This window comes from Heptranchias perlo, chromosome 30 (genome assembly GCF_035084215.1).
Source record: "Heptranchias perlo isolate sHepPer1 chromosome 30, sHepPer1.hap1, whole genome shotgun sequence".
NCBI lineage: Eukaryota > Metazoa > Chordata > Chondrichthyes > Hexanchiformes > Hexanchidae > Heptranchias > Heptranchias perlo.
Genome location: NC_090354.1, coordinates 26010498 through 26036956, shown reverse-complemented (window position 1 = coordinate 26036956; position 26459 = coordinate 26010498). Strand labels below are relative to the sequence as shown.

Sequence of the window (26459 nt, the reverse complement as noted above, 5' to 3'; positions counted from 1 at the left end):
TCAAAACTCAGCCTATTCTCAAAGAAATGTATTGATTATTGGCGGAAAGTTAAGATTACTCAGTGGGTTTTTCCAGTGAGTAGCTGAATCATACAGACCAGGAAAATCCCAGGTGATACCTCAGACTGTGCTGAGGGAGCTGATCTCATCTGGAGAGCTACAAATATCCCCAATGCCTCGATGTTAGGACAGAAGAAAAATAAAGGATCTGATCAATATCCAGTGTGACCGCTTCTGGGAGTGTCTGATGGGGGAATTAAGAACAAGGGGACATAATCTTAAAATTAGAGCTAGGCCATTTGGGAGGAAATAGGGGGACACTTTTTCACACAAAAGGTAATAGAAACCTGGAATTCTCTTCCCAAAAGCTGTGGATGTTGGACAATTGGAGCTTTCAAGACTGAGATCCATAGGTTTTTGTTAGGTAAGTGTATCAAGGGATATGGAGCCAAGGCAGGTAAATAGAGTTGAGGTATAGATCAGCCATGATCTAATTAAATGGCGGAGCAGGCTTGAGAAGCTGAATGGCCTACTCCTGTTCCCATGTCAATCAACACCTCCTATCCCAGCAACCTCTCATTGGGCAAGACAGATACTGAGAGTACTGTGCTGCAATACCGTCTTAGTACCAATCCAGGTCAGTTAGAAGTTACATTGCAAGTGATATTGCTTTCACAAACTTTTCAGTAACAGTAGGTTTTTTTGGATGTCAGCACCTAGTTTATACCATAAAGCAGGCATTTGCCACCTCAGTACACTTGTTTTCTTCAACGTGGCGCAGCAGATCAGCAGGGGCCAGCAATTTCTTCACATTGTTTCAACGTCATGCCCCAAGTGAACATCACAGTACGTGCAGTGGCTTCAACTACATCATATCTTCGTTTCTTCTCTGCAGCATTTAATGCTCTTTTTCCAGGATATGCTTGATCTCATACCCGATTCAAATTCCCAAACCCATTTCAGACAGTGGCAGGCAAGTTTCCTTATTCAGCAAAAGAAGCAAGTCATGGATGGTCTATGTCTTGTCAACTCCACTATTCCATGACCAGCTGACAGAATGAGCTCTTCTGGAGGTCATTCCAGTTCTGACTCCCTTTAGAGGCAGAGAACAAAGAGCTCCATCTAGTGCCTCAGCTGAAAAGTGCCCACAAAGGAAAACCAAGTCGACAGGCACTTTTACATTTGTTAGTGTGCAGTCTGCAGCAGGCATGAGGTACACTTGCTGCCAATGGCGCATAATAATATGAAGGAGCTAAACTCCATGCCTCTGACTGCATCCTGGACTTGACTTTTCCTGGGTCCCAAGTGTGTAAGCACAGGAAAGGATGTTCCAACATGACTGAGGGCACACAGGCAAATGTAAAAAATGCTCAGAAGCGGTGGGTTTCAGCTTGACTACTACTCCCTGGGACCCCAGGATAACTAACTTAAATGTTAATCAAGGCTGGGATCCAATGGAAGCCACCTGGCTGAGTGTCTAATATTCTGATACTAGAGCTTCCACACAGTCCTAATCTATACAACATTAAACAACAACAACTTGCACTTATAAAGCACCTTTAACAGTGAAAACACCCTGAGGTGCTTCACAGGAGTGTTATCAGACAAGATTTGATACTGAGCCGCATAGAGATATTAGGACAGGTGACCAAAAGCTTGATCAAAAAGGTAGGTTTCAAGGAGCGACTTAAGGGAGGAGAGAGGCGGAGAGGTTTAAGAGGAGGAATTCCAGAGCTTAGGGCCGAGGCAGCTGAAGGCACGGCTGCCAGTAGTGGAGCGATGAAAATCGGGAATGTGCAAAAGGCCAGAATTGGAGGAGGGTTGTAGGGCTGGAGGTTACAAACATCAATTCCAAAGTTTTCATTACTCATTGTTTGATGTTTTAACAGAAATGATGACAACATTATAGCTATTGTATAATTAGTTACACTTTCTTTCCTTACCATATATCAGTTTTGATCATAAATCTTTACCTCTGAAGGAACCTTTCATAAGTCTGCCGGTAAGCGAATCCAGCCCTTCGAACACGCACGTTTTCCATTAAACCTAAATATTCCACCTGGTGCTGGCAGCGACGCTCATCAAACAGCAGCGGAGATTTCTGATCATTGGGCTTGATGCAACGGACATAGTAGGGCTCCTACCAGAGAGAAAAGGCCATCTATAAATTGCCATATATAATGTAGAAAACACTTCCGATGCTACTGTGGGCAGCGAACTTTATATTATAGGTGCGATTGGGCGCTACTGAAATTGTGTGCAGATGCCTCGCTACAGTACCTTAAAAATGTGAATCAGTTAGGTCAGTTTTGTCTTTAGGTACCACTTAATGCATTGGTGCCAATAAACTAAAGGAACAATTGCACTAAAGGCAATATGCTTGAGTGTTCTGTGATGCTCTTAAATAATTACCTCAAATTGTTCTCACCACCTGCACCCACCAGTGCTTGTGTAGCATCGAATGCTGTCTCCAGAAACACCCCTAGTGTTTGGAAGTTGATAATTGTGCTCCTGGGTGTTTTTCTCAGTTCAAGGTGGGATAGTACAAGAATTTCACAAACCCACCGTTACCCTTCACTGTACCAAGAATATCCTCCAGTGATTTCAATGTGCAGACAAATAAATGGACTCTTGAAGTATGCAAATGTCATGACAGTAATGCACACAAAAATCAAAATAAAGTGCATCTAACAAACTGTACAATTTAACACATATAATTCATTTACCAGGAGTTCAGGGAATAACATTAAGCATTCTGGAAATTGAATCTGAGGTTAAACTTGGGAAAGACCTTTCAATCACCACATTACAGGAAATATTTTGCTAGAATCAAAGCTGTAAAATAATTTAAACTCCTGATAATGTCATTAGATTGCCCTTGTGGCATGGATTGAAACAAGGGATAAATTAACGTACCAGACTTAAAGAAAGCTCACATAACACAACTAGGAAAGAATTGGAGAAAATAAATTGGCAAATAAAAACTGGGGAAAGGGAGAAGCATAGAGCGCAAAAATTTAATGTAAATACTGAAGAAAGTGGAAGTCAAAATAAAGAGGGAAAGAAAGAGGTGTAAATAGAGAGGAAGAAGGGGGGGGGATAGAGAGGAAGAAGGGGGGGGGAAAGAGAGGAAGAAGGGGGGGGGAAAGAGAGGAAGAAGGGGGGGGAAAGAGAGGAAGAAGGGGGGGGGAAAGAGAGGAAGAAGGGGGGGGGAAAGAGAGGAAGAAGGGGGGGGGAAAGAGAGGAAGAAGGGGGGGGGAAAGAGAGGAAGAAGGGGGGGGGAAAGAGAGGAAGAAGGGGGGGGGAAAGAGAGGAAGAAGGGGGGGGGAAAGAGAGGAAGAAGGGGGGGGGAAAGAGAGGAAGAAGGGGGGGGGAAAGAGAGGAAGAAGGGGGGGGAAAGAGAGGAAGAAGGGGGGGGGAAAGAGAGGAAGAAGGGGGGGGGAAAGAGAGGAAGAAGGGGGGGGGAAAGAGAGGAAGAAGGGGGGGGGAAAGAGAGGAAGAAGGGGGGGCAGAGCGGAAGAAGGGGGGCAGAGCCGAAGAAGGGGGGCAGAGCCGAAGAAGGGGGGCAGAGCCGAAGAAGGGGGGCAGAGCGGAAGGGGGGCAGAGCGGAAGAAGGGGGGCAGAGCGGAAGAAGGGGGGCAGAGCGGAAGAAGGGGGGCAGAGCGGAAGAAGGGGGGCAGAGCGGAAGAAGGGGGGCAGAGCGGAAGAAGGGGGGCAGAGCGGAAGAAGGGGGGCAGAGCGGAAGAAGGGGGGCAGAGCGGAAGAAGGGGGGCAGAGCGGAAGAAGGGGGGCAGAGCGGAAGAAGGGGGGCAGAGCGGAAGAAGGGGGGCAGAGCGGAAGAAGGGGGGCAGAGCGGAAGAAGGGGGGCAGAGCGGAAGAAGGGGGGCAGAGCGGAAGAAGGGGGGCAGAGCGGAAGAAGGGGGGCAGAGCGGAAGAAGGGGGGCAGAGCGGAAGAAGGGGGGCAGAGCGGAAGAAGGGGGGCAGAGCGGAAGAAGGGGGGCAGAGCGGAAGAAGGGGGGCAGAGCGGAAGAAGGGGGGCAGAGCGGAAGGGGGGCAGAGCGGAAGAGGGGCAGAGCGGAAGAAGGGGGGCAGAGCGGAAGAAGGGGGGCAGAGCGGAAGAAGGGGGGCAGAGCGGAAGAAGGGGGGCAGAGCGGAAGAAGGGGGGCAGAGCGGAAGAAGGGGGGCAGAGCGGAAGAAGGGGGGCAGAGCGGAAGAAGGGGGGCAGAGCGGAAGAAGGGGGGCAGAGCGGAAGAAGGGGGGCAGAGCGGAAGAAGGGGGGCAGAGCGGAAGAAGGGGGGCAGAGCGGAAGAAGGGGGGCAGAGCGGAAGAAGGGGGGCAGAGCGGAAGAAGGGGGGCAGAGCGGAAGAAGGGGGGCAGAGCGGAAGAAGGGGGGCAGAGCGGAAGAAGGGGGGCAGAGCGGAAGAAGGGGGGCAGAGCGGAAGAAGGGGGGCAGAGCGGAAGAAGGGGGGCAGAGCGGAAGAAGGGGGGCAGAGCGGAAGAAGGGGGGCAGAGCGGAAGAAGGGGGGCAGAGCGGAAGAAGGGGGCAGAGCGGAAGAAGGGGGGCAGAGCGGAAGAAGGGGGGCAGAGCGGAAGAAGGGGGGCAGAGCGGAAGAAGGGGGGCAGAGCGGAAGAAGGGGGGCAGAGCGGAAGAAGGGGGGCAGAGCGGAAGAAGGGGGGCAGAGCGGAAGAAGGGGGGCAGAGCGGAAGAAGGGGGGCAGAGCGGAAGAAGGGGGGCAGAGCGGAAGAAGGGGGGCAGAGCGGAAGAAGGGGGGCAGAGCGGAAGAAGGGGGGCAGAGCGGAAGAAGGGGGGCAGAGCGGAAGAAGGGGGGCAGAGCGGAAGAAGGGGGGCAGAGCGGAAGAAGGGGGGCAGAGCGGAAGAAGGGGGGCAGAGCGGAAGAAGGGGGGCAGAGCGGAAGAAGGGGGGCAGAGCGGAAGAAGGGGGGCAGAGCGGAAGAAGGGGGGCAGAGCGGAAGAAGGGGGGCAGAGCGGAAGAAGGGGGGCAGAGCGGAAGGGGGGCAGAGCCGAAGAAGGGGGGCAGAGCCGAAGAAGGGGGGCAGAGCCGAAGAAGGGGGGCAGAGCCGAAGAAGGGGGGCAGAGCCGAAGAAGGGGGGCAGAGCGGAAGAAGGGGGGCAGAGCGGAAGGGGGGCAGAGCGGAAGAAGGGGGGCAGAGCCGAAGAAGGGGGGCAGAGCCGAAGAAGGGGGGCAGAGCGGAAGAAGGGGGGCAGAGCCGAAGAAGGGGGGCAGAGCCGAAGAAGGGGGGCAGAGCCGAAGAAGGGGGGCAGAGCCGAAGAAGGGGGGCAGAGCGGAAGAAGGGGGGCAGAGCGGAAGAAGGGGGGCAGAGCGGAAGAAGGGGGGCAGAGCGGAAGAAGGGGGGCAGAGCGGAAGAAGGGGGGCAGAGCGGAAGAAGGGGGGCAGAGCGGAAGAGGGGGGCAGAGCGGAAGAGGGGGGCAGAGCGGAAGAGGGGGGCAGAGCGGAAGAGGGGGGCAGAGCGGAAGAGGGGGGCAGAGCGGAAGAAGGGGGGCAGAGCGGAAGAAGGGGGGCAGAGCGGAAGAAGGGGGGCAGAGCGGAAGAAGGGGGGCAGAGCCGAAGAAGGGGGGCAGAGCCGAAGAAGGGGGGCAGAGCGGAAGAAGGGGGGCAGAGCCGAAGAAGGGGGGCAGAGCCGAAGAAGGGGGGCAGAGCCGAAGAAGGGGGGCAGAGCCGAAGAAGGGGGGCAGAGCCGAAGAAGGGGGGCAGAGCCGAAGAAGGGGGGCAGAGCCGAAGAAGGGGGGCAGAGCCGAAGAAGGGGGGCAGAGCGGAAGAAGGGGGGCAGAGCGGAAGAAGGGGGGCAGAGCGGAAGAAGGGGGGCAGAGCGGAAGAAGGGGGGCAGAGCGGAAGAAGGGGGGCAGAGCGGAAGAAGGGGGGCAGAGCGGAAGAAGGGGGGCAGAGCGGAAGAAGGGGGGCAGAGCGGAAGAAGGGGGGCAGAGCGGAAGAAGGGGGGCAGAGCGGAAGAAGGGGGGCAGAGCGGAAGAAGGGGGGCAGAGCGGAAGAAGGGGGGCAGAGCGGAAGAAGGGGGGCAGAGCGGAAGAAGGGGGGAGAGCGGAAGAAGGGGGGAGAGCGGAAGAAGGGGGGAGAGCGGAAGGGGATGCAAGAGGAAGAAGGGGATGCAAGAGGAAGAAGGGGATGCAAGAGGAAGAAGGGGATGCAAGAGGAGGAGGGGAAAGAGAAAGAAGGAGAGGAACAGAGAAGAAGGAGATGGAAAGGGAGGAAAAGAGAGGTAGGGGAAGAGAGGAGAGAGAGGACATGAGAGAGGAGGAGCGGGATGAGAAGGAGCTGGAGGAGGTGGTGAGGGAATAAAAATGGGGGGGGGGGGGGAGGAGACAAAGGAAGACAAGAGGCAATTAAATATCGAATCAAAATTAAAAAGAAAAATGCTGGAATCTGTTCTGATGGTCACACAGAAAATATATCATTTCGTTTTCAGATGCTCTAAACTGCATTTTTGTCACTTTGCTTTTACATTTTTTTTAATACATTCATGGGAAATGGGCATTGCTGGCAAGGCCAGCACTGATTGCCCAACCCTAATTGTGCTCGAGAAGGTGGTGGTGAGCCGCCTTCTTGATCCGTGTGGTGAAGGCACTCACACGAGGCCCAGGATTTTGATCCAGCGACGATGAAGAATGGCAATATATTTCCAAGTCAGAATGGTCTGTGACTTAGAGGGGAACGTGCAGGTGGTGGTGTTCCCCTCCACCTGCTGCCCTTTTCCTTCTAGGTGGTAGAGGTCGCGAGTTTGGGAAGTGCTGTCGAAGAAGCCTTGGCGAGTTGCTGTCGTGCATCTTGTAGATGGTACACACTGCAGCCACGGTGCAACGGTAGTGGAGGGAGAGAATGTTTAGGGTGCTGGATGGTGTGCCAATCGAGCGGGCTCCTTTGTCCTGGATGGTGTCGAGCTTCTTGAGTGTTGTTGGAGCTGCACTCATCCAGGCAAGTGGAGAGTATTCCATCACACTACCGACTAGGCAGTCAAGAGGTGAGTCACTTGCCGCAGAATAACCAGCGTCTGACCTGCTCTTGTCGCCACAGTATTTATGTGGCTGGTCCAGTTAAGTTTCTGGTCAATGGTGACCCCAGGATATTGATGGGGTCCTACTACTGGATAGATAAGAATGGTACCAAGCGAGTGCAGTCCCACCCAGTTGGACGACGGAGGAGAGGCTTTGGAGGAGGATGGTGTGATCATCTGTGTCAAAGGCTGCAGGCAGATCGAGAAGGATGAGGAGGGATAGTTTACCATGGTCATAGTCACATAGGATGTCATTTGTGACTTCGATAAGGGTCATTTCAGTACTGTGACAGGGGCGGAAATGTGGTTGGAGGGATTCAAACATGGAGTTTCGGGAAAGATGGGCACGGATTTTCGAGGTGACAACACATTCAAGAACTTGAGAGAAAAGGGAAGTTGGAGATGGGGCAGTAGTTTGCAAGGATAGAAAGGTCAAGGGAGGGTTTTTTTTTTGAGGAGGGGGTGATGGCGGCAGATTTGAAGGGGAGGGGGATAGTACCGGAGAAGGAACTGTTAACAATATCAACTAACATGGGGCCAGGAAGGGAAGTTGGGTGGTTAGCAATTTGGTGGGAAGAGGGTCGAGGGTGCAGGACATGGGTTTCATGGTCAAGATGAGCTTGGAGGGGGTATGTGGGGTGATAGGAGAGAAACTAGAAAAAGATGAGAGTTCAGGACTAGGGCAGGGGGAAACCTTAGAGGAAGTTTGATTTGGTGTGCTGGGGAAGGGAGGGAAGTCCATGAACTCCTAGCACATGTTTTTTTTTAAAGAGGTGAGGGTGGTGGAGATAGGGGAGAGGGGTTTAAGAGGACGGTTTGTAGTGGAGAAGAAAAGCCAGGGGTTATCTTTGCATTCCAGGGTGATCCTGGAATAGTGAGCAGTTTTGGCAATGTACAGCAGGACCCGATGGTGCTTTATATGATCCAGTCAGATCTGGCGATGAAACCAGTTGTCCTTCATAAATGTTCAAGTCTGCGTCCCTTGGACTTAAGGGAGCGGAGGTGAGGGCCATATCAGGGGGAATGACCAGGGTGAGAGAGAGTAATGGTTTTAATGGGGACAAGGGCATCAAAGGTGGAGGTGAGGGTGTGATTGAGCAGGTCGGTAGCTGCAGAAATGTTGTGGTGAATGGAGGGCCAAAGGCAAGACAGTTGGGAATTTGAAAGTGCCGTGGAGAGTTTTTTTTCCAGGGACGGACACAGAAGGGAGTGGGGTTGGGAGGGGGAAGGGGGATGTGGGTGGAGAGGGACAGAAGGAAGTGATCAGAAATGGCCTTAACCACGATTGACATGAGATGGCAAGGTTGAGGGGGTGGCCGTGAATATGGGTAGGGGAGTTTATATAGAGGGAGAGATTAAGGGACGATAGCAGGGCAGAGAATTCGGAAATAAAGCACGATGAGTTGAGTTGGAGCTTGAAATCACCGAGGATGAGACGTTGCTCGGTGCAGAGGCTGAGGGAGGAACGCAGTGAGAATATTTCGGTGAGAAACTTGGCATGGTACTTGGGTGGGAGATAGAGAACGAGGATTTTAAAAGGAGAGGTGAGAGGGGTGGAACAAGATGAGATGATCAATGGAGGAGAAGGTGCCAGAGGATGAGGGGGGACAGACCAAGGTGTGACTTGGTGATAAGGGCCGCACTGCCACGGTGTGGACGCGGCAAGTGGTGCAAGATAGAGCCCAGGTGGGGAGGCTTAAGGGGGAAGGTATCATCACCCATCAGCCAGGTTTCTGTCAAGGCAGTGTGTCGATGCAGTCATCCACAATAAGCTCATGGATGACAAGGGCCTTGTTTACAAGTGGAAGGACATTCTGGAGGGAGATACGGAGAGGGATCTGCTGGCAGAGTCCAAAGGGTCAGCATTGGGAGGGGTGAGTGGGATGGGAACAAGAGTCCCAGCAGGAAAGTGGGCAAGAGAGTCGGATGGGGCAGTTGGGGTTGCTGCTCATAAGGAGGCAGTGACGTGGGCCTCTATGGGCCCTTCGGAGGATACCAAGAGAGGCATAGAAGGCAGCTGTAGGCTCATCTAAGAGGGAATCAAGCCTAGGACGGCGGCAGGAGAGTAGGAAGATTGAGGAGCACTGAGGGATTGGGGTAGGGATTTGGGGGGGCAGAATACCCAAGAGGGGAGAAATGAAAGGAGGCATGATGACAGGAGAGAGGAGCCTAGGAGGGGTAAAAAAAAAGGGGAAAAAAAGGGAAAATAGAAGTGATAAGCTTGGGTCCGGAGCCCCAGCCAAAATGTGCTCAGGAAAGGACACGGGGAAATTCAAGTTACATAAGCATGGTTACATTGCAAGATTAGGATATAAATGTCCTTGTAAAAAACAGGGAATTAGAGAGGAGACAATAGGAGGGAGTCCAAAGTTAAAGTCAGATGTGCCGTGGTTGGATAAAGTTGACGTAGAAAGGCGTGGAATAAATTCATTTTGACATCCTCTTGGTGCTAAGTTAACACCACCATTATTTGAGCTATATCATTGCTCTAGAGAAATATTACTAACAAATTAACTACGGTATATTTCAAGGAGGATTCAAGGATTTAGGGCAAGCTATTGTAGGTAGAATACACACCAAAGGTGTAATAATAGAGGGATTTGGAATCTGCAAATACCACAAATGGGACAAGGGTGTAATCAATCATCACTGTCAGTTTAGATAGTTAGTGTCCCTAAAAGTAAATCAAGAGAAACCAGCCAGCATTCTGCCTCGCTCCATCAGGCAAAAAGCAATCCTGGAAGCATAATGAGTGGCAAAGAATGCATCATCAGGCGGCTTCTCATGACAATGTTATAAATCAGGTCACGAAGAACATTGTGTAAAGACACAGACCCTCCCCTCCTTCAGTTTCCGCTATCCAGATGATCAGAACTCCACTTTAATATCCCCAGGCCAGACCCATCAGCAGAATCACAATTCGAAACTGGCACAAATCTATGGCATTCAAAGTACAATAAAGTCACTGATGATTACTTGAAGCCATCTGTATTATTGACTTTGTACTGCGTTTCACCAAAAGTGCCTTTTGCCCCTCACATCTATGGCTGTATAAATGATTGTTAAACTATACATGACTGCAAAAACACAACACAAAGCTCACATACGTTGACATTTACAAGAAACCTATTGCTTTGTTTTTGACAGCCCAATCAATATTCAGACACACCAACTAGAGATTCCTGGGCAACGCTGAGATCTGGAAAGAAGCCAACAAAACCACATATGAAGGACCCCCTACGGATATTTTTTTTAACTCTGTACAACAGTAAAAAAAAATCAAATTCTTCGAAAAATTATGAACTTGAATTAAGCTTGCTGTTTCCCATCTTTCCTCTTACTTGTCCCTCTTTCAAAATCCAGTCCATTTTTCTGTTGAGGATTTAATATAGGGTTGCTGTGCATGTGATGGTTCCTTTTAAATGGCTAGAAGTTAAGTAATGACAAAATTCCAAACTTAAACTTCAGAACTTCCCAGGAGTATTTGTACCTAATTTCACATCAGGCTAATTCAGTTCATTTCAGCATTAACATTTCATTAAGTCTCTAATGACTGAAATGGAGAACAAAAAGGGAGAGGGGAAAGTTCCTTATTGGAACTGACAGGCAGAAGTTGGAAAGGGGAGTATAATTTCATCTCATCCAAGAATGAATGAATTTAACATGCACAGGCTCCTCTTCCTGCCCTCACACCATTACCTCTGGAGTCCCTCAGAATATATCCTTGGCCTCCTTCTCTTCCTTATCTGCATGCTGCCCTTTGGTGACATCCTTTGCAGTCACGTGAGCAGCTTCCACATGTACGCTGACAACATCCAGCTCTACCTCTCCAGCACCTCTCTTGACTCCTCCACTGTCTGTGTGTTGTCAAATTACTTTTCTGGCACCCATCCTTGGATGAGCTGCACTTTCCTTCAGTTAAATATTGGGAAAACCAAAGCCATCATCTTCAGACCATGCCACAAACTCCGTATCTTTGCCTCCAATTCCATCCCCCTCTCCAGCCATTGTCTTAGGCTGAACCAGACTGTTCGCAAACTCAGCATTCTTTTTGACCCGAGCTGAACTTTTGGCTCTGTATTATCTCCAGCACAAAGACTGCCTACTTCCACCTCTGCAACATCGCCAGCCTCCATCCCTAATTCAACCCATTTGCTGCTGAAACCCTCATTCACAGCTTGTCACCTCTATATTTGACTATTTCAATGCTCTCATGGCCAGCATCCCATTCTCCACTGTCCGTAAACTTCAGCTCATACAAAACTCCGCTGCCCATATCCTATCCGACACTAAGAGTCACTCACCTATCATTCGTCCTCACTAACCTACACTGGCTCCCACTCCGCCAACACGTCCAATTCAAAATTCTCAAGTTTCAATACTGTCATGGCTTTGCTCCTTCCTACCGCTGTATCCTCCTCCAGCCCCCACCCCCCCAAACTCTCCATTTTTCTGTCTCTGGTCATTTCTGTTCACCTCATCTTGAATTCCCTCCCTAAACCCCAGCGGCTCTCCATCACCCTCTCCTCCTTTACGTTCTGGCTTAAAACCCAGCTCTTTAACCAAGCTTTTGGCTGCCCCTGCTTATATCACCTTCTTTGGCTCAGCGTCCTTTTTTATTTATTGTACCTCTGTAAAGACCATGGGACATCTTTCTACATTAAAGACGCAATATAAGTGCAAGTTGTTATTGCTTCAGAACTTTTGATTCTTAGTCGCATTTTAAATATTCTTTCCTCATTAAGCACCCATCATTGATTTTTCTTCTGACCCTCCTTTTCAATAAATCTTCAAATCACTGTTGGATTTTGGTTTTCTGTACTGCTCTATGCACACAATACAAATCTTGAAAAGTGAGATCCAGATTTAAAAAAAAAAATTCATTCATGGGATGTGGGCGTCGCTGGCAAGGCCAGCATTTATTGCCCATCCCTAATTGTCTTTGAGAAGGTGGTGGTGAGCCACCTTGTTGAACCACTGCAGTCCGTGTGTGAAGGTACTCCCACAGTGCTGTTAGGTAGGGAGTTCCTACTCTGACTTGTGCCTTGTAGATGGTGGAAAGGCTTTGGGGAGTCAGGAGCTGAGTCACTTGCTGCAGAATACCAAGCCTCTGACCTGCTCTTGTAGCCACAGTATTTATGTGCCTGGTCCAGTTAAGTTTCTGGTCAATGGTGACCCCCAGGATATTGATGTTGGGGGACTCGTCAATGGTAATGCCGTTGAATGTCAAGGGGAGGTGGTTAGACTCTCTCTTGTTGGAGATGGTCATTGCCTGACACTTGCCATTTATCAGCCCAAGACTGAATGTTGTCCAGGTCTTGCTGCATGCAGGCACGGACTGCTTCATTAACTGAGGGGTTGCGAATGTAATTGAACACTGTGCAATCATCAGCAAACATCCCCACTTCTGACCTTATGATGGAGGGAAGGTCATTGTTGAAGCAGCTGAAGATGGTTGGGCCTAGGACATTGCCCTGAGGAACTCCTGCAGCAATGTTAGATAGTAATATGTAAGATTGTGCATTATCCTAGTATGCCAGTACTCCATCCTACTGTAACATGCAACATCGTACAGGTAAGACCTTGTGACTTTCCATATGGGGATCTCCTGATTTCCGCTGCGTCGTTATAAAGAGCCATCACCTACAAAGGAGAAGGCAGACAAAGTAATCCCACATTGCCATTAAGCATGCAGCACTCAGATCAAAAGCAACATCAGCAGACCTGAGGGCAAGATACCTACCCACCATCTTATCTGGGGACAGTTCATAGTCCAGACTCTTGGGATTCAAGCTGCAACCCACTCTCAACATTGATAAAACCTTCAAATCTTAGATTAAAGTTTAGTCATTTATGCATAGTGCAATAAAATAAAGGCTGTTATTTGGTGATCAGTATTTACATCCGGTTTTTAAAAATAAAGAGCAATTTTTTTTGCAAATATATCCAACAGGGAACTGCATATGACCTAATTACATGCAAAGCAAAACTATAATTCTCCCCAATTATATGTTCTTCAAGTCAGAGCTAGAGTTCAGCTATGGAGGTTGAATTTAGACATTCTTCTCTACAGGGATGAATCCATTATATCAGGCTACAGAGCAGACCTACCTACGCAAAGAAGGTAGGGGTGGAGGGTGAGTGAAGTCAAAGTGCAGATTTGGCCGTCTCAGAATAACACAGTCACAACAAATTCCTCCAAAACCGCGCTGACATTTGCATCGGACTCAAAAATGTCTTTGTGTTCGTGAATTTAAAAGTTAAGTAAGTCAATTATTTGTAGCTGAGTCCTGACATTTTTAGCCGAGTCCTGATGTACAAAATTGGCTGACCTAAGTGATTGGGGGAAGAGGGGTCACTGCTGTGATCCTAATCACATTTTCTTTTTTATATATAGATATAGATATATAGATATAAATAAGAGTCATGATTAATTTATTGCATTTGTTGAGCAGTAATAACAGGCAGAAGCAAAGGATGTTCTTTCTCAGAAGGTGACATACATAAATAATACCTTGTAAGCTACGGTAATGTTTTAGTGAAGGCACAGCAGTAAGTGAAGCTCGCTGGCTTTAATATAAAAGAGGATACTTCACGTGAAACAAGGAGAACCTAGAACAGAAAATAAGCCAAAGACCCTGGCTCCTAGGTCAGCATACGTTATATGTCAATGACTAATAAATCACAGTCTGACAATAAGAAACACTCTGATTAAACAAGTTGAAAGTTCCTTGTCTCCCACATTCACAGTCCTATTATTTTCTCTCTTCAATCGATCTGTACAATAGTCATTTGTGATTCACTATCCCTAAAATCAATACAGTGAGAGCTTTTCATGTTCAATAAGAAAGTAGAAAAAACACCTTCAAGCAGAGAGATTCCTCTCTAACAAACAGAAAGCGGCAATTTAATTTTAGATTTTAACACACAATGACTTTAGTTTCCTGTTGACTAAATCGTAACTGCAATCATCACAGAGCTTTCTCTGGCTCTTCTTTTCTCATTATCCGGTCAAGTTTTTTGTTTTAAGTTCAGATAAAATAAAAATATGTTTCCTTGACCCGAGAGAGAAAAATCAGGCACTGGAACGTTTAAAAGCTTCAGGAATCGTTTTTAGTTAAACTCCATTCCCAGAAATAATTGATCAATACTACGAACAGTTTATTAGCAGCTTTCTATTTCAACCATATTGAATCTTACAACAATTGCTTGCTTTATACAGTGCATCCTCCAAGGTCACCAAGACGCAAAGCTTAAGTTTTCTATTAGCCCAACATTTGATGAGCCCTCTAGGTAGAATATCTTATGTAATGGTTGATGCAAGGTTATCAACTTGTTCCTGTTCTCTTAGTTGGAGGGTAGATAGCATTAGTGTGACCAGGTGAAAAGTAAAACATAAAAAGTTAATTCTACATAAATACACTGCAGAACCCATTATAATAACACATTATTTATAGTTTCCTCACTGTAAAGAAACCATAGGCTATGTCAACATAAGCAGATGTACTCAACATCTTAGCGCACTATTTTAATGGAGGCAGTAACCCATTTATTTTAAACAGGTTAATACCTCCTTTAAAATAGGCAGAAGTAATGTCATACAAACATGACACTGGGAAGATCCAGGCTGAGGAACAGAGATCCTTCGCTGCTGGAGGATACTTCCTCCTGGGTACTAATCAGGGCCCAATGCCATTTGTGAGCTATCTCCAGGCGCTAAGGGTGAAAATGAGCACTTTTCCCCTCCATTTATTGGCATATGTGAAAAGAAGGATTGTAGGTTTATAATTGCAATTATATTAGAGCATTTTTAGCATATTTTGTGATGCCCATCTTATACACTTTGAACTGGGCTTCAGCCGATGTCAATATTGCTTCATCTTGTAGATTGTGGTTTAATTAAAGGAAGGAATTAAAAAGCAGAAATACCAGAATTGAAGACAGCTGGTGAGATGATTTCACCTTGAACTTTGTTTTGTCTATTTCACAGTTAAAATAGAGAAATGTGGTAAAGCGGAAATGTTAAACATTGAAGGTTGACTTACTTTTGATGCCAGGTTTTCTACTAATGCAATCATGGAGTTTTTGAACAAAGTGGCAGCAGTTAAGGGACGTTTGGTCACTTCTGTGATGCTCAGCTTTCCTTCCGGCCACATATTCTTCAGCACAGGATTTGAGCTGGAGACGTGCAAAGAAAGTTACTCGTTAGTCAGAACTTTTAAACGTGGCAATTGAGACAATGGGCCAAATCTTGCTGGAGTGGGGCATCTTGCAGTCTGCGCCGTCAGTTAGACGTTTTCCTGCACCCTTAAGCTCGAATATAATTTGCGCCGTAACTTGCTGGAAGCGCAAGCTGATAACGCGTCATCTGAGACCTTAGTGAACAATGGGGCCTATCTCCTCAACCTATGAGATTGAAGGATTGAGAAAGAAACTGAGGAACAATGCAGAAGGAAGGTGAATTAGAGTCAAATCAGGTACAGAAAGAGAAATAAAGAGAGGGAAAGAAAGATTGGATTAAGAGAGTGAGAAAAAAAAGACAAAGGAAAATTAAGATAAAAAAATTATTTTAAATTTTAAAAATCTCTAAGAAGTATTTACTGCATGCAGGAATGAGACGTGACAGATTAAATTGTTCCCATTCTGGGCTGGAGAGGTTGATTGGCATTGCATTAACAATGATCATGTCGTTAAAAGGGTATTTACGCTTAATTATGAGCATTTACTTTCTGCGGTGGGTTTAATGGGCAATTAATGTGCAAATCCAGCAAGTTCTTAAAACCAACTGGGTGGTTGTGGGTGAGATGCTGTTTGCGTAAAGCAAATGGCAGAGCGGCAGAAACCGACCAGCAAGTTCAGGAGTTTCGCAAGTCACAGCATATCTCTTCTTTCCCTGAATTTGCTGGCCGATTTGAGCAATAATAACGGCGTGCATCGTGAACTCACCGTTATTTTTCCAGGAAGATTTGGCCCTATCTACAATGACAGCGTATGTTTTACAGATAGATTTTGATAGCGATAGCAGTCAAATGAAACAAAACATTTTTAAAACTTGCTTATATGGTCAGATTAATTTTAAAAATCCACAATTTTCAATTTAAAGCTCATCACAATAACGCATAATAAAAACAGTTCATAATTTTCATAATCAATCTTCAATCATCTAGATGTACAATACATTTGTGCACTCACTCTAATAATGGTTCAACCATATGCTATCCAATCTAAACACTAGGGTCCAGGCCATATACCATGCACTAACTAAAAGCTCCCCCAAGAAATACTAACAGAAACTAATTTGCAGATCAACATTCACCTTTCAGCCAACTTCCCTTCAAATCCTCTGTCTGCCAGGCGAACAAATGTTTCTTGGCTGATCAATCCATCAAATGCTGGAGTGTGTGGCACACTGTTACAGGTCAACTAATTTCCTTTGTGAAAAACTCAGTTTAGATTCATAACAAGTTTGCTGGAATAAATTCTCTCTCTTCATGGTCAGATTACAGAAAACATCTTAAAAACATAAAAATTAACCACCAATGAATAAAATATTGGTGGTTAATGATGGCCCATCCATGGACCCACTTTCATTCACATGAGCAGTGTAAAACTGCGGAATAATGTGCCAAAACCATCAGGGTGTTACCTCATTTCTTGCCAGAAAAACTGCAGTCTTTTGTGGATATGTGTCGGAAGTCTCTGCTGTTAAATCAGCTCATTATATTGCTTCATTTTTGGAACGTTAACTTGTTTTAAAATTAATGCTCCTCCCTTCCCAGTGCACAGTGCCACTCTTCCCCTCCCCTCACAAACCCCCCTCCCCCCGTCAATTCATGTTGGCACTTTCCTCCCCTTTCCCCCCGCTCACTCGGGAGCTCTTCTCCCCTTTTCCCCCGCTCACTCGGGAGCTCTTCTCCCCTTTCCCCCCCCGCTCACACGGGAGCTCTTCTCCCCTTTCCCCCCCGCTCACTCGGGAGCTCTTCTCCCCTTTCCCCCCCGCTCACTCGGGAGCTCTTCTCCCCTTTCCCCCCCGCTCACTCGGGAGCTCTTCTCTTTCCCCCCGCTCACTCGGGAGCTCTTCTCTCCCCCCACACCCCCACTCCCCCAAAACCAGTATCCACTGATTCGCCCTTCACAGCCACTCCTGGCTCCGAGTTGATGTCTCTGCTGGGTCAGAGAATTGAACAGTACTGCATGCTGCAGGCAGGAATTCTCCATCTCACTAAATAATTGCATGAACAGAAATTCTCACCAATAACACGCAGCAGAGCTCAATTCCCCTGGAATAGCAGCAGCATCAGACAGAAGCCAGGAGCAACTGCAAAGGACAAGTTAGGAAGCAAAGCTGAACAGTTCATACAGAGCGGCATAATATTTGTGGATTCCATGATTAAAACTCCAATGACTTTCAATTCATGTTCATGAATTGCATATCTTTGTACATTTGATCAGATCAGTTCTCAACATAAAAACAGATAGTAAAAAAGGAAAAGTTGTTCCATGCAAAAGCAAAATATTAGCATGCAAATGATTTTTTAAAAAATTCCCATCTTCTGGAAATTCTTCCCCCTTCACTCCCCTGGAGACAACAATTGGCATTAATATAGCACGTTTAACGCAGAAAAAATGTCTCAAGGTGCTTCACAGAGGTGTAATCGGAAATAAATGGATGCCAAGCCAAAGAAGATTATTAGAATGGTCAAACAGTTGGGTTTTAAGGAGGGCCTTAAAAGGAGGAGAGGGAGATGGAGGGGCTTAAGCAGGAAATTCCAGATCGCGGGGCATAGGTAGTTAAAGGCACAGCTGCAATAATGAGGCATAAGGAGGGGGAGGGGGTACAAAAAGCTAGAGTCAGTAGAACGGAAAGTTCAGGTAGGGGGGGTGGCAAGGTTGGGAGAGGTTACAAGGGATGAAGCCATGACAGCATTTAAACAGTTCCTGATCTATATGGTTAGGCGACATGCAACCATAAATGGTTGATTCACCAATGGAATGCCATGCATGCAGATCATTTTAAAATATGGTGCCATTTGGGCAAGAATTTAATACATAATTCTGGCACATTTGACAATTTGGTGAATTAAAAAGGTTGCCACAGTGTGTTTTATATTATACATGGTCATTAGCTACCATGGTAGTCCAACTTTTCATCTTGCTTGGGGCTCAGGAAACATAGTTGGAAGAGAGAACAAAAATTTGTGTAAACAGGTAAATCCTTAACATAACCTGAGCAGATTATCTTTATGGTAATTATAACTGTCTCCGTTTTGCCTCCGTTGGTCTCCTTGAGATGGGTACATTTTCCAGCTGCGGGTGTAGGAAGATGACCTGCTTCTGCCTCCAGCTCTGAACTGGAGGCCAAGTACAACCCATCCTATTTTTCCTACTGGGAAATGCTTTTGCTTCAGTTAGGTGCCTCGCGCATAGCACAGCAGCCATCTTGAATTCACCGTTTGAGAACCAGGCGCACATGCCTGCGTCCTACAACTTTGAGACACACTGGCAGAGGACTCCAGCAAGCTGTGCCACAACATAACACTTCAGCTTCATAGTAAAAAGTACTGCATAATTATAAATTTAGATTTTCTGCTAAATTTGAACATCCATATTTAAAGTGACTGTTGGATCTATCCCTGATTGAAGCAAAGCTGTAGAATAGCAGGAGACAAATCTAATTTCAACATAAAATGATTAGAATATTTGAAGAAAAACTGGGACAGTCATGGATTGGAATCCCAGGTTGCCTCAGTTCCCTAGTTACCATTAAAGTGCCAGGATAAGTATAGCAACTGCGAAAACAGAGAAATCAACCTTGAGAAAGCTAAGTTTTCCCCAGATACATGCATTCTCTGCTTCAGAAGAAAAAAATCTTTGTTAATGGCATGAAAACAAATTCTCAATTGGCGTAACTCTATAGACAGTGAAACTGTCAATTCCCAAGGGTGATGTCAAGTTTCTGTGCTCCAGAGACACAAAATGAAATTATCTAGTAGATGCAAGAGAATATAGTTATAAAAAAGCTCAAAAACAGATAAAATGTAGGTATTCTTTGTGTGGACCTTACTATATTATGCTCCAGACATAACTACTTGTTCGTCCATGAACATTTTTATTTCTGTGGATGGGACAAACTGCATTTATTTGGGTTTAGCACTACAGAATGTTCTCCACTGAATGTTACCTACAAGACAGTTTGAAGCCCTCAGTTATATGTAAAGAATAGCATTTCTGCAGTCGTGTATTAAAGCACATTGGTTTATGCAAAGTTCTGGGCCCAGTACATGCTGCATTGCTTTCTTTAGCTACAACAATTCAAGTGTGAAATGCATATTAAAAATGATCAAGCATGTGACAATAAATCGAGTTCAGACCAATTCTCATGAGTAGACATCTTCATGAAGAAAGGCTTGTTTTTTCTTTTGAAGCTCAATAAAATTATTTCAACTGCCCTACCTGTTGTACATTAGTCGTTTGAAGTCCTGGAACAGAGTGTCCTTGTTTTTGTCAATGAAGCCAACAATCGAATACCTTTATATAAAGAAAGTAAAAACAAAAGTGAACATTTTATGGACATGTGAAAATAACATGCAGGAAAAGACCAATTCGTCCATCAACCCTGCCCCACAGCCTTGCTCAAGCATAATGATTGGACACTCTACCAATCAGCAACAACTTACATTTATATAGTGCCTTTAACAGAGTAAAATGTCCCAAGGCGCTTCACAGGAGCGTAATCAAACACAAATTGATACTGAGGCAAAGGAGGCGGCATTCGGGCAGGTGACCAAAAGCTTGGTCAAAGGCATGGGTTTTAAGGAGCATCTTAAAGGAGAGAGGTGGAAAGGCAGAAAGGTTTAGGGAGAGAATTCTGGAGCTTACATCCTAGCTAAAGGCATGCCCGCCAATAGTGGAGTGTAGGAAGATTGAGGGGGGGGGGGGGGGCGGGGGGAGGGGAAGAGAGTGGAGATGGACAAGATACCAGATTTGAAGGGATGTGGGATTCTTGCAGAGTTGTTGGGCTGGAGGGGCTTACAGAGATAAGGAGGGGTGAGGCCAGGCAGGGATTTGAACATGAAGGTGAGAATTTTAAAAGGGAGGCGTTCAGGGGCTAATGTAGGTCAGCAAGCACAGGGGTGACGGGTCATGGTGTGAGTTGGACTATGGGCACCAGCCATGTAATCTCCTGGAAGAGGCAAAAAGAGAGATAAAAACCCACGGCCAATTGTGGGGAGGGGGGGGGGAAATCTGTAAAATTCCTCACCGATCCCCAAGTGAAAAGTTATATATTCCCATAACATGGCTTACAGTGGTGAGATGAAACACATTACGCACTGGAGTGTGACGGAATACTCTCCACTTGGCTGAATGGGTGCAACTGCAACAATAACAACAACATTCAAGATGTAATATATTTCGATTTTCAAAAGGCCTTTGATAAGGTACCACATAGTAAACTTATGACTAAGGTCAGAGCATGTAGCGTCAGGAGACAAATAGCAGAATGGATAGCAAGCTAGCTATAAAACAGAAAACAGAGAGTAGGGATTAAGAGTAGTTACTCAGACTGGCAAAAGATGGGAATTGATGTTCGACAAGGACAGTGCTGGGACCACTGTTGTTCACCATTTACATAAACAATTTGGACTAGGAAATTGGAAGCACAATTTCAAAATTTGCCAATGACATCAAATTTGGAGGGGGGGGGGGCGCAGTTAATATTGAGGAGGACTGTGATAGAATACAAGACAACACTAACAAACTTGCAGAATGGGCATGGAATTGACAAATGAAATGCAATATAAGTGTGAGGTGGTGCATTATGGTAGGAAGAACAAGGATGTCACATACTGCTTGGAAAATAAGAGCCTAAATGCGGTAGATGAGCAAAAGGATCTAGGGGTACAGACGCACAAATCACTAAAAGTAGCGACGCAGGTTAATAAGGCCATAAAAAGGGACCAGCAGTCTATCTCCTTAACCAATGAGATATGAAGGATTGAGAAAGAAAGAGAGGAACGATGGAGAAGGAAATCTAGCAAGTGATGGCCAAGATTTCTACACAGAGAGAAAAAAAAGTTAGAAGACAGCCACTTTTATGAACCTGAGGGACTGGTTAAAAAGCTATGCTGTCAGAGGCTAGGGAGCACCTCTGTTTCCTATTGGCTAGAGTATCAATAATCAAGATTGGAGCTACATTAGCGGTGTTGAGTTTCTGGTACTGTACCCCTTTTATCTTATTTTAGTACTTGCAGATACATGCCCCTTTGAAATAGTTACTTCACAAACCTTCAAATGATGTCGTGTCTTAATCACTGCTCCACTGCTGACCACTACGACCCTGATTTTAGGAATCTGCCAGGTATGGAACCAGCATCTTTTGTTACAAAAAGAATTACTTAAATCTTTGCTGTACCACGAGCTTTCATCGCCCTCTAATCCATATAGCATACCCAAAGAATCTCTATCACATGCGTGTAATACAGCAGCATAGGATTTTAGTTAATATGATGACTGGATTTAATGAGCTGTCGTCTAAGAATATACTGAATAATTTGTGTTTTGTGATTCAAGGCAATCCTCCGATTTAATTTCATAATTAAAATACATTGAAATACAGACCAGAAGATAGCAAGCTGCAATTGACTCCAGTACCCCGGGCTAGAAAAGAAAAAAAATTAGTTCCCACTCTCAAGTGCTATTCAGCGACCTCTTCAGGAAAGTGTGCATGTCATGAAAGGACAGGCTCGGGTACAACACACCCCACAATCAAATTCTCTACTGAGGTGGTTTAGGCTCATACATGAAGGAGACCAGTTGTGTGGGCTTTTGGCACTTGTGAAACTGTACGCAGGAAGAATTGAGGTCCTGAAGAGAAGGGAGCAATTTGATGACGAAAAAAATTTGCAGGAGACAATATGTATTTTTAGGGCTGCAAAAGACATTTTTTGCTCAAAACCTTAACTAGCTGAAAACGATGGACATTATGTTTCCAATGGCTCACTTGATTTGCCTACTTGGATTTTTGGCGCCAAGGACATCAATGAGTGACAACTGATATTTTATCTGAGTTACTATAGGAAACGGAGAGGGTAAGGGAGGTTGGATGACTGTAGAACGGGCATTCTCAACACCAATAACCTTTGTTAGGAGTCAAACTTACACAACGTGCCCAGCATAGTGTTTAATCCGAAAATCTCGATCAAACTCCAGGGTCTTGTCAGTCGCACAAAGCTGAAAAAAAGAGCAAGATAAAATTACACATAATTTAGATCATTTGGCTTTCTTCACCATAGCCTGCTAGCCACTGTATAAATGCTAAAGGAGTTAAGATGATGCTAGGATACTCGGCAATTACATGAAGGTTACATATAGTAGCAAATTTCAGCATTCACTTGAATTTCTGGTGGCTAGTTCACAGGTTGCATCAGAGCACAGGGTCACACTTGATTTTTACCAAATAACATTTGCTTTATAACTAATTTATTTCAATAAGAGATAGCCCGTGTTGCAAATGCTTAGATTTTCTCAGGTCATTAGTGATTAATTGTTCAGACAGTAGCTTCTGATCAATAGATCAAAAAGGAAGCTTTGTTGTCAAGTTCAAAGTGGTACATTTCCATAATTGATTGGGCGATGGATGGGAGATTGCTAAGGCTTTTAGAATCTTCTTAGATAAGTCTGTGTGTGTATGGGATCATATAAAGCTGGTCAAGCTCCACTTATTTATTTTGGTATTGTTGTGCGAGCATGCTAATTGTATTTCTGGATATGATCCCATCAAATTTTGTCTGATCATAACTTCAAATGGATTGAAGATGTATGAGCATTGTTAATTATACTTCTGGATGCAACTGTGTCAAATTTCATCTGATCGTCCAACATCAAACAGATCGGCAATTAAAACAGGACGACGTCAAAAATACTAGAGGATTTCCCATAATTGGTTTTTAGTGGTGGAAATCTCAAAAATAGAGAGCACTCGCTGAGGAAAAAGAAAGAAGACTGCTATTGAAGTGTATTAAGAATACTTTGGGAGAAGTTATTCAAAAGGGAAATGAACCTACTATGGGCTTTGTGCAACTGCAGTATATTGCATCACCAGTATTTACCAAATTCTTTTATATTTCAGGTATCCAATTAATTTGCAGTATAAATAAATATTTAGCTCCCCTCTTAAAATGAATTGATGTTTATAGCTAGACACACACCATTGCACAACTAATAAGTATGTTGGTTATGTTTCCAGTCCAGTGACCTTTCTACCACAGCAGTCAGACCATCCTTTTGAGTTGGATTCACAAATGAAGTGCCACAGGCTCATCTACAATGAGGAAGATCCCCAATGTTTGCTATCTATAGGAGAATCGTAAATATGGCTTTTGCATACACTGTTATCTCTACAGAGAATGCACAACAGAAATGTCCCTTAATGTACAAGCATCACTCCTTGGGCTGAAAGGCTATTCTCTTCAAAAGTGGTTTGCTGCAGGGAATATGATACCCACTTTCTATAGTGTCATGACAGTGTCATGTTCAATGATTAGAATGTTATCGTGGTGCTGCCCCAGAGGCTACTGGTTAAACAGTTTGGTTTCTGACTGTTTTAAAGTGCTCCAACAGATACACAATAAAAACGATTCAATGCAGAAATAAGTATCGCTATTTCTTACACTCATATCAATTTATACTCGTCTACAGGATTAGACGCAGATAATAGCCTGATTACATGCATTTTTGTGAAGATGTAGGCTATTGCTTGACATCAATGACATGTTCTTTGGAAGACAGACTGCATTTCTGCATGCAAGATAAAAAGGGTTGGTTTATTTTTACTTGCATTCACCATCTAATATCTGGCCTCAGTGACTATTAAACCCTATGATTTTTATGTTTCTCAAACAGTATATTGCTTCCAATATCATTTTCTGTTGGAGCTGAAAGATCAAAATGTAGACTCACAGCAAAAGCCTCCTCCCTAATCTAAACGGCTCAATGCAGCTTCCAATCCACTTGAAATGCTCAGCTGAACCTGAACATTGGCTATTGGGTTTTCCTCAGGATTATGGATCTAAATTCAATACCCGCTGGACCAGAGCAGATCATAAGCAGGGTTGTGCAAATATGGAGAATTAGGCAGATAAGGTCACTATGTTGAAAGCTATGCTAGTAAAAAAAAAATCTCTGGCTTATTCAGTGTTTGAACTAATTAGAACAGTAAACTGAAAGACTGAAAGTTTTAATTCCACAGTGAGTTTTGCTCTCATCTTAAACACAAAACAAACCAGAGAGGGTCTTAAGCAGTGCAGGGCAGTTATGAACTTAGGCATTATAACCTGCTTGCATAGTTTTTAAAAAAATGCTCTCAATAATGACAAAGTGATACAACTCGGGGTTAAGCAGCCTACCGGACACAAACACGAGTTTTCCTCGGGCACAGTGGCTCACCGACAGTTGGCAACCACTTTACCCCACCCTCCTTTCCCTTGAAGCCCTCACGAAATGATGTGGAGATGCCGGTGATGGACTGGGGTGGACAAATGTAAGGAATCTTACAACACCAGGTTATAGTCCAACAGTTTTATTTGAAAATCACAAGCTTTCGGAGCTTACAGCCTTCGTCAGGTGAGTGACTCACCCGACGAAGGAGGTGAGCTCCGACAGCTTGTGATTTTCAAATAAAACTGTTGGACTATAACCTGGTGTTGTAAGATTCCTTACCATTTTCCCCTCACGAAATGGATCTTCAGATGCTAGAGAACTCCACCCTACACAAATTCCAACTCATCCAGATTTTTGCCACACACATATCCAATCCGAGACAGCGTCTCACTCGCCTGAGACCTCATCCACCTCAATCAGTGCATTTGATTTAAAATCACTGACCTTGTTTACAGATCCTTCCGTATAGGCCTAATTTTCAGCTCTCACCCTCCACTCTCAATTGGTTGTTGGTAACGGTGCATAGTTCTACAGGCGTCAGCTAGGATTGCCAACTCTGACTGGATGGATTCCTGGAAGTTTCGTCACTTTGCCTCCCGCTTTCAACCGCCATGCCCCCCACAATCCCGCTACTGGTCGCCCGACATGTCCACCCTCACAGCGCACTGCCTTTCCATGCCGACTGGAAAGTGAACAGACTCTTCATTACTTGATGATTTGCCAGGTCCGGATGAAATGTATCCCAGACTGTTAAGAGAAGCAAGGGAGGAAATAGCGGAGGCTCTGACCATCATTTTCCAATCTTCTCTGGCTACAGGCATGGTGCCGGAGGATTGGAGGACTGCTAATGCTGTACCGTTGTTTAAAAAGGGAGAAAAGGATAGATCGAGTAATTACGGGCCAGTCAGCCATACCTCGGTGGTCGGCAAATTATTGGAAACAATTCTGACGGACGGCACAAATAGTCATTTAGAAAGGCACGGATTGATCAAAGACAGTCAGCATGGATTTGTCACAGGAAGGACGCGTCTGACTAACTCGACTGAATTTTTTGAGGAGGTAACAAGGAGGGTCAATAAGGGTAGCGTGTTTGATGTAGTGTGCATGGATTTTAGCAAGGCTTTTGACAAGGTGCCACATGGCAGACTGGTCAGAAAAGTAAAAGTCCATGGGATCCAAGGGAAAGTGGCTAGTTGAATCCAAAATTGATTCAGTGGCAGGAAGAAAAGGGTAATCGTCGACGAGTGTTTTTGTGACTCGAAGGCTGTTTCCAGTGGGGTTCCGCAGGGCTCAGTGTTAGGTCCCTTGCTTTTTGTGGTATATATTAATGATTTAGACCTAAATGTAAGGGGCATGGGTTAAGTAGTTTGCAGATGATACAAAAATTGGCCATGTGATTGATATTGAGGAGGAAAGCTGTGGAGTGCAGGAACATATCAATGGACTGGTCAGGTGGGCAGAAAAGTGGCAAATGGAATTCAATCTGGAGAAGTGTGGGGTAATACATTTGGGGAGGGCAAACAAGGCAAGAAAATACACAATAAATGGGAGGATACTGAAGTGCAAAGGAACTAAGGGACCTTGGTATGCATGTCCACAGATCCCTGAAGGTAGCAGGACTGGTGGATAAGGTGGTTAAGAAGGCATAAGGGTTACTTTCCTTTATTAGCCAAGGCACAGAATATAAGAGCAGGGAGGTTATACTCGAACTGTATAAAACACTAGTTAGGCCACAGCTTGAGTACTACCTACAGTTCTAGTCACCATATTACAGGAAAGATGTTGATTGCACTAGAGAGGGTACAGAGGAGATTTACAAGGATGTTGCCAGGACTGGAGAATTTTAGCTATGAGGAAAGATTGGATAGGCTGGGGTTGTTTCCATTGGAACAGAGGAGGCTGAGGGGTGATTTCATCAAGGTACATAAAATTATGAGGGGCCTATATCGAGTGGATAGGAAGGACCTATTTCCCT

At 45.5% G+C, this 26459-nt stretch overlaps 1 protein-coding gene across 7 annotated transcripts in view; it reads right to left on the bottom strand.

Moving 5' to 3' along the window:
* Positions 1-26459, bottom strand: part of LOC137300008 (unconventional myosin-Id) — a 496111-nt gene that overhangs the window by 269452 nt on the left and 200200 nt on the right. For all 7 annotated transcript variants that reach the window (XM_067969090.1, XM_067969092.1, XM_067969091.1 and 4 more), the window contains 4 exons: positions 22206-22276; positions 19499-19573; positions 15091-15223; positions 1974-2140 (listed from right to left, as the gene is read on the bottom strand). In XM_067969090.1, the coding sequence (XP_067825191.1) occupies positions 1974-2140; positions 15091-15223; positions 19499-19573; positions 22206-22276 (446 nt within the window). The remainder of the gene's footprint in view (positions 1-1973; positions 2141-15090; positions 15224-19498; positions 19574-22205; positions 22277-26459) is intronic.